The 12,633-nt window shown below is 38.2% G+C and overlaps 1 protein-coding gene across 1 annotated transcript in view; it reads left to right on the plus strand.

Annotated features, from left to right (window-relative positions):
- Window positions 1-12,633, plus strand: part of LOC110022215 (BEACH domain-containing protein B) — a 196,248-nt gene that overhangs the window by 104,589 nt on the left and 79,026 nt on the right. The window contains 5 exon segments of the mRNA XM_020721041.1: window positions 308-754; window positions 2,092-2,410; window positions 3,662-4,120; window positions 4,278-4,436; window positions 4,543-4,692. Coding sequence (XP_020576700.1) covers window positions 308-754; window positions 2,092-2,410; window positions 3,662-4,120; window positions 4,278-4,436; window positions 4,543-4,692 — 1,534 coding nt within the window.

Here is a 12,633-nt window from a genome sequence, read left to right on the forward strand (position 1 = left end):
AATGCTTACCTTTGTGATTTGTGGTTAGATTTGTTCTTAATATTTTTTTAAGTATTTAAATTTATTTTGTTTTGTTAAATTGCTGTTTTGTCTTATTTTCTTAATGCTTTGTGATTTACATATTGGTTTGATGCTAATCCAAAGAAATCATTTTTATGTTTCAATAAACATTCTTTCTTTTGATATCTATGGTTGATTTTGTTGTTTGCATTCTCTGTGGAGGTCTTATATTTTGCTGAGTTGGTTGGTTGTTTTTCTGTTAGCAATAGAAAACATGTCTTTTGTTGGTCTTTAATAAGTGCTGCAGTTTTGGGAACATGAACAATTTGCAGATCCTCTGTGAAAATGGACGAATACATAAATTTGCAAATAGTGTGTGTTGGCCTGCTTTCATGCTTCAAGAGTTTCAAGTGAGCTTTGGGTCGGCTGCATCCGACTCTCAAACAGTTAACCCCCAACCCACAAAAGACAACTCTGACATTGCAAAAATAGCCTCTTTCTTTGATATGTCAGATGGTTCGAATTTGATTGAGTGGAACAATTATTCTGTTGGATTGAGCAGAGCACTTTGCTCTTTCCTTCTTGCTCCTGAAGATATCAAATTTCATTATGATGAATCATCAGTGAAAAGTTCCATGCTGGTCTCTTTGGGTTATTGGGAACTTTCAATAAAATGGATCATGAAGGTTCTACTAACCATTTTTCCATGCATAAAGGCATGCTCTAATGGAACGGAGCTTCCAAATCATATAAGGTGAATTTTTTTGCTTGGATGGGTTTTCGATTTGGTAAATTTCTATATTTTGTTTGTTTTCACTGCTGTCTTTATGGACACTGCTTGTATTATTATTTTTTTTTATAAAATTTACAAACCTAGCACACTGTTCTTAATTATTTACGTATGTCACACGAAAACTTTCATATTTACCTACATAGCATTTTGGTGCTTTAAACCTATACATGAAAAGGTGTATTTGACATTTAAAAAATCGTAATAGTGCCGTTTACTATGCAATGTTAAAGATTTGAGTGGTATGTGTTTAAATATGTAAGTTTAGTAGTGAGATATTTAGATACATAAGAGTTGTGTGCTATTTATGTAAATGCCCCTTTTTTCAGTAGTTTTTGTGGATTTGTATACTAATAAAGATAAGTATTGCACTGTAGTTCTCCTATTAGGCTGCGTTTGGGATGGCGGTGCGGTACCTTACAATAATTTTTCTTGTTTGGTAAAACTGTTTTTTGCCTCCATTCTCAAAAAGCTGCTGCTGAAAGCTGCTGCTGAAATGTGCATTTTCCCACCATGTCTGACTACCTACGATGGCTGCTAGAAAGCTGTGGTCTTACTTTTCAAAAAAAAAAAAAAAAAATTTGTAACAACCACAACAGTGTTTTGAACAACAGTCTCATCTTCAGTAGCTTCACAGCTACTTCTTCAAATAACCGCAACTACTCCAAACAAACCTTAATTTTGCTAAAAGGAACTTAATTTTAAATTTGGGAGGGCAGTTCAATGAGGTTTTGGTAGCTGTAGATTTAACCAAAATCTTTCAGGAGATGGAATTCATTGGTTTACATATCTGTATTTAACCAAAGATCAAGAGAAAATTGGATTAAATTGCATGTGCCTTGTCCATGTTTTTTTTTTTATTAACGTCCTTGCAAAAACAATCTATGTCCATAAGCCTTTTTTAAATCAAGACAGATAGGCCCAATTACTTTATGCATTCCTGTTTATGCTATCTTCTTCTTTGCTAAGATTTTCTGAAGGGATAAGAGAAGCCCTACAGGAGTTTCCATGTCATGGTGTTCACAACCACAATTTAATCTTTTTATTTATATGGTATTAATGCTGTAAAACTCCATTATTAGTCATGGTATTTCATGAAAATTAAATTGAGATTATTATTTGATTCAATTTACTATTTTTTATCCGTGAAAACTGTAATTAAAGAAGTTATATAATTGATGCTAGATCTTAAAACCCTATAAAAATCATGATGTCTATTCTCATATTTTGTGCATTTTTTTGTAGATATTCTTTTTTTCCCGATGCTAAATCTTTCTTAAAATACAATGCATCTGTAACAGAGGTTTAGCAAACACCATGCAGCTTTGCTTCCTTTGCACGGTCAGACAGGTTCTTGTTTCTGCACCAGTTCTTCTTGAGGTCTTTAGGGAAGAGGGAATTTGGGGCATGATTTTTTCGGAGAAGTTTTTCTATTTTGGGCTATCTTTGGAACATTTTGAGCAGGAACTTGAAGTGCGAACAGACCTCAACTCGAATGCGTTTGCTGTCTCTATAAACAGCGAAGATAAATCAGAACATAACGATGTTGGTACTCTTCAAGTGGAAGCTATTTCATTTTTGGAATTTGTAGCAACATTGAGCGCCAATACGAATAATTTGGTATTAAATCCTTTTTACTTTTCAATATTCTGTTGTTATGTCTGATTCAATATGTATTTAAGCAACTGAGAGCCGCTGAAATGGGGCGACGAACAGACGATGAAAGTTGATCGCCACCAAACGGAATCAAGTAGTTTTATTTTCTGCTTTTGAGTTTTTGCGCAATAAGATCATCTTTTATTGTTTCATTTGATCTCTCCACTTTTATCGTGTCCTTATATATCACAGTCATACTTTTGCAAATTAATCTGCAAGAAATTTTATTTGCAGCTATCATAGGCCTTTTTCTGCCAAAAGTAAAGGCTGCTGCTTATTGGCTATTGTGTTGCTCGACTGTTGAATCTCTTATCTTCCATACTTTGTCTATTTTTAGCCCTTTTCTCATTAGTTTTTCTGGCATGCACTCAACAATTTTCAGTCTGTCCTTTACCGAATCAACTTGATATAGACCGCAATAGTTGCTTTTGTGAATTTTAAATTTCTTGTCAATATGCCATTCATTTTCATTGTGTTATATGATTGTTTTAATTATGTTTGATTTAATTATTCTGTTTGATTAACCATATCATCAGGAATATTTTTTATGTTTAGTGAAGTCTACAACAGATTCGACAGTGCGCACATTTTACTGTTTTCATGTTTTGTGAGGAGGTTACTTGATTAGGGTATTATCTTGTATGTACTTTAGCATTCTAAGTACAGTTATTTGCTTAGAAATTCTTGTATTAGTTTAGAGCATGGAGTTTCAACAACAAGTTTTATTTTTTGGAATTCTGAAGTTATTTCTTACAGTGAGTTCCTGCTAATATGTTTTGTGTACATCGGTAATTAACATTTATAAATTTATAATTTAGCAAGCTTAAGATAACTGAGTTTCTTTTAACTGCCTTGGCAGCCTGAATGATCTGTTTTTGTAGATGCTCTTGAGCTCGCAACTATAGTTTTGAGAAGTCTACAACAGATTCGACAGTGCGCACATTTTACTGTTTTCATGTTTTGTGAGGAGGTTACTTGATTAGGGTATTATCTTGTATGTTCTTTAGCATACTAAGTTCAGTTATTTGCTTTAAAATTCTTGTATTAGTTTACAACATGGAGTTTTAACAACAAGTGTTTTTTTTGTGGAATTCTGAAGTTATTTATTACAGTGCGTTCCTGTTAATTTGTTTTGTGTACATTGATATTTAACATTTATAAATTTATTATTTAGCAAGCTTAAGATAACTGAGTTTATTTTAACTGCCTTGGCAGCCTGAATGCTCTGTTTTAGTGGATGCTCTTGAGCAATCAGCTCGTATTCCTAAGCTTGCAACTATATTTTTGACAAGTCTACAACGGATTCTACAGTGCGCTCCTAGGCGGACTCTTTTTTCTTTCAAGTCTTTGGATGCTGTAACCAGAGTGCTCAAAGTTGCATGCATTCAGGCTGAAGTGGTCAGAAGATTCAATATTGTTCTTTGTGCTGAAGAGGATGTTGCAGTAGGATGTGGAGGCAGAAAATTAGAAAGAAACAAATCTTCTGAGGCTTCTAAGAGCTTTGTTAATTGCATACAATCATCCATGGAACTCTTTAACGAATATCTCTCTATTGCTGAGCACGGGAGAAGTTTGGTTATGCAAAATGCTAGCTGTATTGATTGTTTATTTGACTTGTTTTGGGAAGAAAACCTTAGGAAATACGTGATTGAGCATATTCTTGCATTATTTAAGGTTGTGATAATATTTCTTTACCTCGCTCTTCATCTTTTCTCCCTCAATCTCTAACTCAAACATTCTCTTCCTCTCTTTCTATGTTCCTTTTTTCTGTTTATCTTGTATATTTTCTAGTTTTCATGATCATGATGCATGATGCACTTCTTATCTGCAGTTGCCTCCGTTACTCCCAGATGATCAAACTGCAAGGTTACATTTATGTTCTAAATATTTAGAGACCTTCGCTCGCGCGAAGGAAAGGGAAGAACTATATCCTGAATTATCAATTGATCTATTAATTAACATGAGAGAAATCATTTTGATTGATCTGACTGTGAGTTTCCTCTGGATGAACATCCCTTGTGTTTCTAATAAGGCAAATTTTTCTGATTTTAGTAACAATTTTCCTTTTTTGTTTATTATTTTAAATGTTACTGCAGTATTATCAGACTTTGTTTCGTGCTGGAGAGTGTTTTCTTCATATTGTTTCTTTGCTAAATGGAACGTTTGATGAAGAAATTGGGGAACAATTGGTTCTGAATGTTCTTCAGACTTTAACTTTGCTACTTAATGGAAGCAACGATTCAAAGGTGTTTGCATATCCTTATAGCTATCAATATTGATTCAATCTAATTTATAGAAGCTGTATTGATTCAATCTAATTTATAGAAGCTTTATCAATTAAAATTTCTGTAGAATTTCAATTGCTCTTTTTTTTGGGTGTCTTTCTACCAAAATTATTAATTATTGAGTCCCTTGGCTGCATTTCTTGCAAGATCTGGTTTAATTTGCACTTTAGCAGTTTGGATGCTGTACATATTGAAATATTAATATGATTGAGGGGTGTTCTTGATCTCAATATGTGATATGTAAGGCATTCATTTGAACGCAATGGTAAAAATAAAAGGTTGATGTCCATTTTGTGTGTAGAATGTTGAAACGGTCTAGATAAGCACCCGATTGAACACGATAGCAAAAATAAAGTATGAATGCCTCTTTTTATGTGTATAGAATGTTGAAACTACCTAATTAGGCTTTAAAGTATTGCTTGAGTTGTGGCATATGAGGGAACAAGTATCATATGTGAGAGATGAGAAATTTGCAGAGTTGTTCATTTGCTTAGATATTGTTCAAAAATGAAGTAGTAGTAAAATAATAAAAACACAATAAATAAGGCTTCGCTCTCTCTCTCTCGCTCGCGTGTTTCATGTCGGCATCTTCGCGCTCTTCGTCTCCCCCGTTCCGGCTCTGAGACGAGGCTCGTCTCTCACTTGAGTGTTTCTGCGCTCCAGTATGCTTCTATGCGGCCCGTCTCGCTGCTCGCGTATTCTACGGTTCAACCTCGCGCTTCTCGCGATCGTCCCGTCTCACCGCGTCGTCCTTTTCGGCTATTTTGACGCGTTTTTTTCCTCGTCTGCTTTCTTCTCTAAACGTCGCCCCTATCCTTGAGAATGACTTCGGACAAATCGTATGAAGCTGCCCTTGCCGGTGTCCACGCTTCAGGCACACCCAAATCATCATCTTTCCCTCATTCATTTGAGTGGGCGGATGACACCAAGAAATATGGTAGGAAGAATGAGAAGTCTGTCATCTATTTTACAGAAGCTGAATGTTTTCAACTTCTTTCCTCCTGTCGTTTGAATTTGGTTAGAAAATTTCTATATAGTCATCCCAAGATGGAGCTCATTCGCAAAGATTTGAACTCACGCACCTTGTTGGAGAATGGAAAATTTGATTTTTAGATGGGAGACATATTCTTATTCAAATTAGAAACGAAGAAGATTACACACGCTTATTTGCTAGAAGGATAATATGTATTGATAATAGAGCAATAAAGATTCTGAAATTGTCTGTGGATTTTGACCCATAGACGGAACCGCCAATCATTCCAGTTTGGATTCGTCTCCCTGATCTAAAATTTTTTATTTTTCCACAAAAACTATTGTACTTATGGACCTCAGCTTATGGGAAGCCACATAAGACGGACATTCCTACTTTTAATCTGTCCCATTCTTCTGAAGCCAGAGTACTTGTTGAAAGAGACATCACTTCACCCACTTTTGAGGAAATCTGGTTGGGCACACAACACCTTGGATATTGACAGATGATAGAGATTGAACCTTTTCCGTCGTATTGTTCGAAATGTCGTATGTTCGGACACTTAGTTCTCAATGTCATCATCTACACCCCAAATTCAGACCCCAAACTCAGACCAAAAATGCAAATTGCTCCGCTAGAGGCTGTGATTCCATCTACTCCTGATCAGGCAGACAATATGACAACCATTCAATTTTCAGTTGTAGCTCCCTCGTCTTTGGAACCTCCTATCGTGGGGGAGAGGGAGTATCTACAGATCCCGCCTGCCCTAGAACATATCACTGATAATACAGGTGGAAATACTTCTACTGCTTCACAACCACTTCATCGGGTCCAGAAAGATGTTAATATTACTCAGGCTCATGGGGATCAAAACGTGCAACGACCTACACCTATCCGACAACCTTTGGAATCTACTGATCAGATGAGTTAGTCATCGGATGAGGAATGACAGACCTACACATCTAGGAGGAAGAAGAAGAACGAAGATCTACTTGAGCTCAGGAATCTGATGGATGATACTTTGGTTACTACGAGCAATGATACACATCTTATCAAATTGTTAGCCGGCTCACATCCGAGAACTAGAGGTAGGAGGACTAAAGTGACACATCTCTAGCACTTTTGTGCTATTTTGTGGCTTTTTGGTTTTTAATCTTTTTGTATCTTTGCTTTATCTGAGTTTTGTGTCTGTTGTATTGTATGAGTTGGACTTTCTTTTAGGTTCTCTCTTACAACATTTCAGTATCTTTTTCATATTAATATATTGTTCTCGGACTTTTGTATTATATATATATATATATATATATAGGGTTTTGCCCGATGGTGATTCCCTGGTATGATCTTTTGCTTTCCGAAAGTTCTCTCACTCGACGATGAATTCTGCATTCGTTTTCCACGTTCGTAAACAACATAGGGATTCTACGACTTCGTCGTCTCTCCCTCACGCCAGCTTCTACGTTGAGCTGCAAGTTTCCCGGCTCGTCTTTCTGGGTCGACGTCCAATTTCGACGCCGCGGCTCTGCTTTCCGCGCCTGACGGTTCTTTCCTTCATTTTTGATGCTTCTTCTGTTCGTGTCTGCGTCAGTGCTTCTCTCCGACCTGACAACAATTCTTCTGTTTTGCTTCTGCGCTCGTCTTTCTCTCCAGCCCGACGCAAGCTTCTCGCTGCAGGTGAAAGTTGACACATCCCCTTGCTCTGATGACACTTCCTTCTTCTTTGATTGAATCGACAAAGGCCTCCTTTGCCTAGGTGGTGAGAAACCCTCAGGTGGAGTCGTTGGTGGTATTCCCCTCAAGTTATAAGGAATGTTGTGGTTGTACAGATGATTGTCCGTTTGTTAAGAAGGTAAGTAGGAAAGACGAAAAAACATCAATTTTTTCTCTAACTCAGAAATTTCTAACCTGACAAAAAAATTCAAGTTTACTCATTTCAGTAGTGACACCCACCTATGAATGTTATCGAAAAGAGTGTAGATGATCTTAAGCCAGTAGACAAGTGGAAAGTGAGAGTTATGAATGAGAGACATGTGCTGATCCAATTAACAATGACTGAAGACTACATCAAAATTTTTTCTAAGAAATATCTTAATATCGCAAGAAAATCTATGAAGTTACTACAAATCATGAAACTCCCACTGTATCAGTATGGTTTAGTTTACCTGGTCTCAAGCTGCATTTTTTTCACCATCAAGTTTTCTACTCTATTGGGGCCATCCTAGAGGATCCTTTGAAGTTAAATCTGCCTACTTTCAACCTAACCAAACCCTTGGTGACCAGGATACCTATGGAAAAGGATATTACTTTACCGGATGTTACTGAAATCTGGCTTGCACAACTCACTATTGATATTAACAACAAATTATCATGGAACAAAAACCCCCGTATTGTACCCACTGTAAGATGTTTAGTCATATCCTTGATAAATGCCACAAGTTCATTTATAATTTGAAAATTAAGGTTCAAGTGAATAAGGATGGGTCTAACCTCACTGTTCTGAGCATTTTAGTTCCACCTAGGGAGGATACTATTAGACAGGAGGTCTGTTGCTTCTGAGGACCCCCATGACAATGCTGTTACTGTTATTGCGAGTGATGTGATGTTGACACCTTCAAACACCATAGAAAACAATACTGATGGACTATTACCTACAAATGATGGTGTTCAGACTGATAATCAGGAGAGCCTCGCAGCTTTACTTCTTCAGGAAGTATCCGATGTAGAGGCAACTCATACTTTACATATACTAGAACCTATTGTGGGTACTACGATTGATATTTCTTCTACTTCAGCTCTACTACCTCATCAAACTGATTCTTTGGAAGAGGAATAACAGGTCTATTCCATGAGGAAGAAGAAGAATGGAGGTCGACTCCTGCTCGGGAACATATTGGATGGTATATTGGTTACTTCTGACAATGACAATCATCTTACCAGCTTATTAGCTACCACCTTTCTAGCTTCCTCCTTTCTTAGAACTAGAGACAGAGGCAAGGCCAAATTGGGTTGCTCTCTAGCCATCTGGTACTATGTATTTCAGCACTGTTAGACTTTTTATTTAAGTATCTAATGTATTCTTTTGTTTTTTCTAATTTTGGAACCATTTGTGATTTTTTAGTGGGCAGGGTGCCATGTTGGCCCCCCCCCCCCACACATTGTATCTGTATTTTTCTTTCTACTTAATATATTAGCCTTTTTGGGCTTTTAAAAAACGCCTATATATATATGGGGTCTTCCTCGATATCGCTCTGTTAGGGTTTCGCCATTATGACAAACTCTTCTTTTTCCTCCACTGCTCGTGCTCGATCTCCTTTTGTTTTCGTCTGTTTCGCACGCCGTCGTCGTAGTGGCTCGTCTTCTCCAGCTTCTTCTGCGGGAGTGCGTCCGTGCGGCAGACTGAAGGGCTCGCGATAGAGGCTCATCTTCGGCGGTGCCGTGCGCCTCTCTGCGGGATCGTTTACTCGCTAAAGTGTCCGCGGCGTCTTCTGTTTCTGCGATGTCTTCTGTTATTCACGGCGTCCTCTGTGTGAATTGATCCGTATTTGCAGATGAAGGATCAACACTTATATTGATGGCGCTTTCTTCTTCTTCGGTTGATCCTGACAAAGCCTCCTTTGCCCACCTGGCGGGCAATCATCTTGTGGAGTCTATTATTGTCTTCCCCTCAAACTATAAGGAATGTCGTGATGATACGAGTGATTGTTCTTTTCTTAAGAAGAGAAGTAGGAAGAGTGAGAAAGCAACACTCTTTTTCTCTGATTCAAAAATTTCAACCCTAATTGAGAAATTCATGTTCGATCTTATTGGGAAATTTCAGTGAGGGCACCCACATATGGAATTTATCAGAAAAAGTTTTGACGATATCTCAAACTTGTAGGCAAGTGGTAGGCAAGTGGAAAGTGAGACTCTTTGATAGGAGACATGTGTTGATTCAGTTAATTTTGGCTGAAGACTACGCTCAGATTTTCTCTAAAAAATATCTTAAGATTGCAGGTAATTGAATGAAGTTACTTTACTGGTCTCCTGGTTTTGACCCAAATCATGAGTCTCTTACTGTATCAGTATGGATTAGTTTACCGGATTTCAAGTTGCATTTCTTTAATTTTCAGGGTTTCTACTCTATTGGGGCCTTACTTGGGGATCCTATGAAGCTATATCTGCCTACCGTTAACCTAACCAGACCTTCTGTGGCCAGAATACTTGTGGAAAGTGATATTATCTTACCTGATATTACCGAAGTCTGGCTGGGCACAACTCAATGGATATTGACAACAAATCTTCCTGGAACATAAATCTTTTTATTGTACTCTCTGTAAGTTGTTTGGGCATACCATTGTTAATTGTCACAGACTCCATCCAAATTTGAAAGCGAAAGCTCAAGTAAACGAGAGGTCTAACCCCATTTCTATGGACACATCTGCTCAACCCGTGGAAGAAGTTCCCACAAGACAGGATTTGGTGTTTGATTTGCCTGTGGATCATTTTTGCCAATACTGCTTCTGTTTCTGAGACTGATGTGATGTTGGATGACTCTGCTTGACAACCTAAACCTTCAAACCTTATTGATAACATTACTGAAGGATCCTTACCTACAAAGGATAGTTAGTGTTCAGACGGGTAATCAGGAGAGCCTTGCAGCTCCTTATATTCAGAAAACATATGGTGCAGAGGCGATAACTCATACTTCTCATACACTGGAACTTATTGTGCTTACAACGGTTGGTAATCTCTCTACTGCAGTTCTACCGCCTCATCCGAACGATCAATCTTCGGATGAGGAATGACAGGTGTACACATATAGGAGGAAGAAGAAGAATTGAGATTTACTTGAACTCAGTAATCTAATCGATGATACTTTGGTTACTTCGGGTAATGGTACACACCTCACCAATTTGTTAGCTGACTCTCTTCTGAGAACTAGAGACAGAGACAAGACTAAATTAGAGCATCCCTAATTATATGTATCTTTTCTATTTTTGGAATTTTGGGTCTGTTGTACCGTATTAGTTGGGCACCTTCTTTTGGGCCCACTCATACAACATGTTGTATCTTTTCCTTTTAATATATATACAATGACGTCGGCAGCGGGCTTTGCTAGGGTTTCTCCCGATGGCGATTCCCGGCGCTGAAACTATCGAATTCACTTCTTTTCTCCGGCTAAGCTCGCAAATCGTCTCTCCTCTCAAACCCGACGACGTCGCTTTGTTCGCTTTGTTTACCGAAGACAATGACGACGTTACGACGCGCCTTCGTTTTCATTTTCGCGCCCGACAATGACAAACTGTTCGCACGTCGTCTCCTAAACAACGACATGACCCTCTGCTCGCATTCGTCTTCCGCCCGATTGACGCTCTGTTCGCACTTTTCGCAGACGGACGCGCCTGCCCGACAAACGATTTATTCTCGCTTTCTGTTCTTATATTTGCGGCCCGCCATCTCTCCTGACCGTGACATCTTGGAAGGGAGATGGCCTCGATGATCCGTTCCTATGCAAATGTTCTTGCCGGCGACTTGTCCTCTCCTGCTAGTGCCCCTCCTCCAGGTGCTTGAAGGTGGAGATGATCACACTTTTGTTAAAAAGCTTGGGAAAAAAAAGAGAAGTCTGCAATTATTCTCACAAAGGCTGAAACTGGTACTCTCTCATCCTCTTGGCGTTTTTCACTAGTGTGGAAATTCCTTTATGGTCACCCAAAACTGGAGATCATTAGGAAGGAGTTTGATGCTATGAAACTAATGGGCAGTTGGAGCATTGACCTACTTGACGGTAGAAATATACTTATTCAACTATCTCATGATGCAGATTACACTCGTATTTTCTCTCGTAAAACTATCAATATTGACAATCGTTTTATGAAAATTCTGAAGTGGACAGTCTGTTTTGATCAAAAAGCACAGTCCCCTATTATTCCCGTTTGGATAAAGTTTCCGGGGCTAAAATTACATCTTTTCAACATGGAAATCCTCTACTCTTTAGCAACTGCTCTTTAGCAACTGCTTACCTTCTTACGGGAAGTCTCTCAAGGTGGATAGTCCTACGCTTCCTGTCACTAGACCCTCTGTGGCTTGTGTGTTAGTTATGAGAGATATCATTCAACCAGCTCTAGATGAGATATAGATTGACACTATTCACAACGGGTATTGACAAAAAGTTGAAAGAGAATCACATCATCCTTATTGCTCTCATTGTAGTATGTTTGGACACAGCTCTACTATTTGCTATCGTTTGCATCCTCATCTAAGGCTGAATATCACTAAAGAAAAATGACCTTTTATCCCTGTTAAGAAGATGTAACCTGATCATCTTCCCAACATCGCTATTCCTGAGGAGGAACAACTTACTACAGCTACAGATCCAATTGTGCATATACCACCCACTGCTATTGAAGAAGACTCACTTACACGTCAAGACACACGAGAATGCTTCTTTGATCCAATAACATATCAGCCAGTACAATATGTAGTTGCTTCTAACGTTCAACAATCTGCACAACTCCAGCACACATTAGACCAAGATCAGGTGAGCTAACCTTCAGAAGAGGAATGACAGGTCTATTCCTGGAGGAAGAAGAAGAATGAAGGCCGACTCCAGCTCGGGAACATATTGAATGATACATTGGTTACTACTGACAATGACAATCATCTCACTAATTATTAGCTTGCTTCTTTCCTAGAACCAGTGGCAGAGAGAAAACCAAATTGAGTTACTCTCTAGCCACCTGAGACTATGTATTTCAGCAGTTTTAGGCTTTTTCTTTATGTCTCTAATATACTTTTCAGTATTTTCTAGTTTTGGAACGCCCTCTGGTTTTGGTGTGGGCAGGGAGCCATGTTGTGGGCCCTCCAACACTTTGTATATGTATCTTACTTTTTAGTTAATATATTAGTCTTTTTGGGCTTTCAATATATATATATATGTATGTATATATATATATATG

The sequence above is a fragment of the Phalaenopsis equestris genome, unplaced genomic scaffold (assembly GCF_001263595.1).
Source record: "Phalaenopsis equestris unplaced genomic scaffold, ASM126359v1 Scaffold000174, whole genome shotgun sequence".
NCBI classification, from domain to species: Eukaryota; Viridiplantae; Streptophyta; class Magnoliopsida; order Asparagales; family Orchidaceae; genus Phalaenopsis; species Phalaenopsis equestris.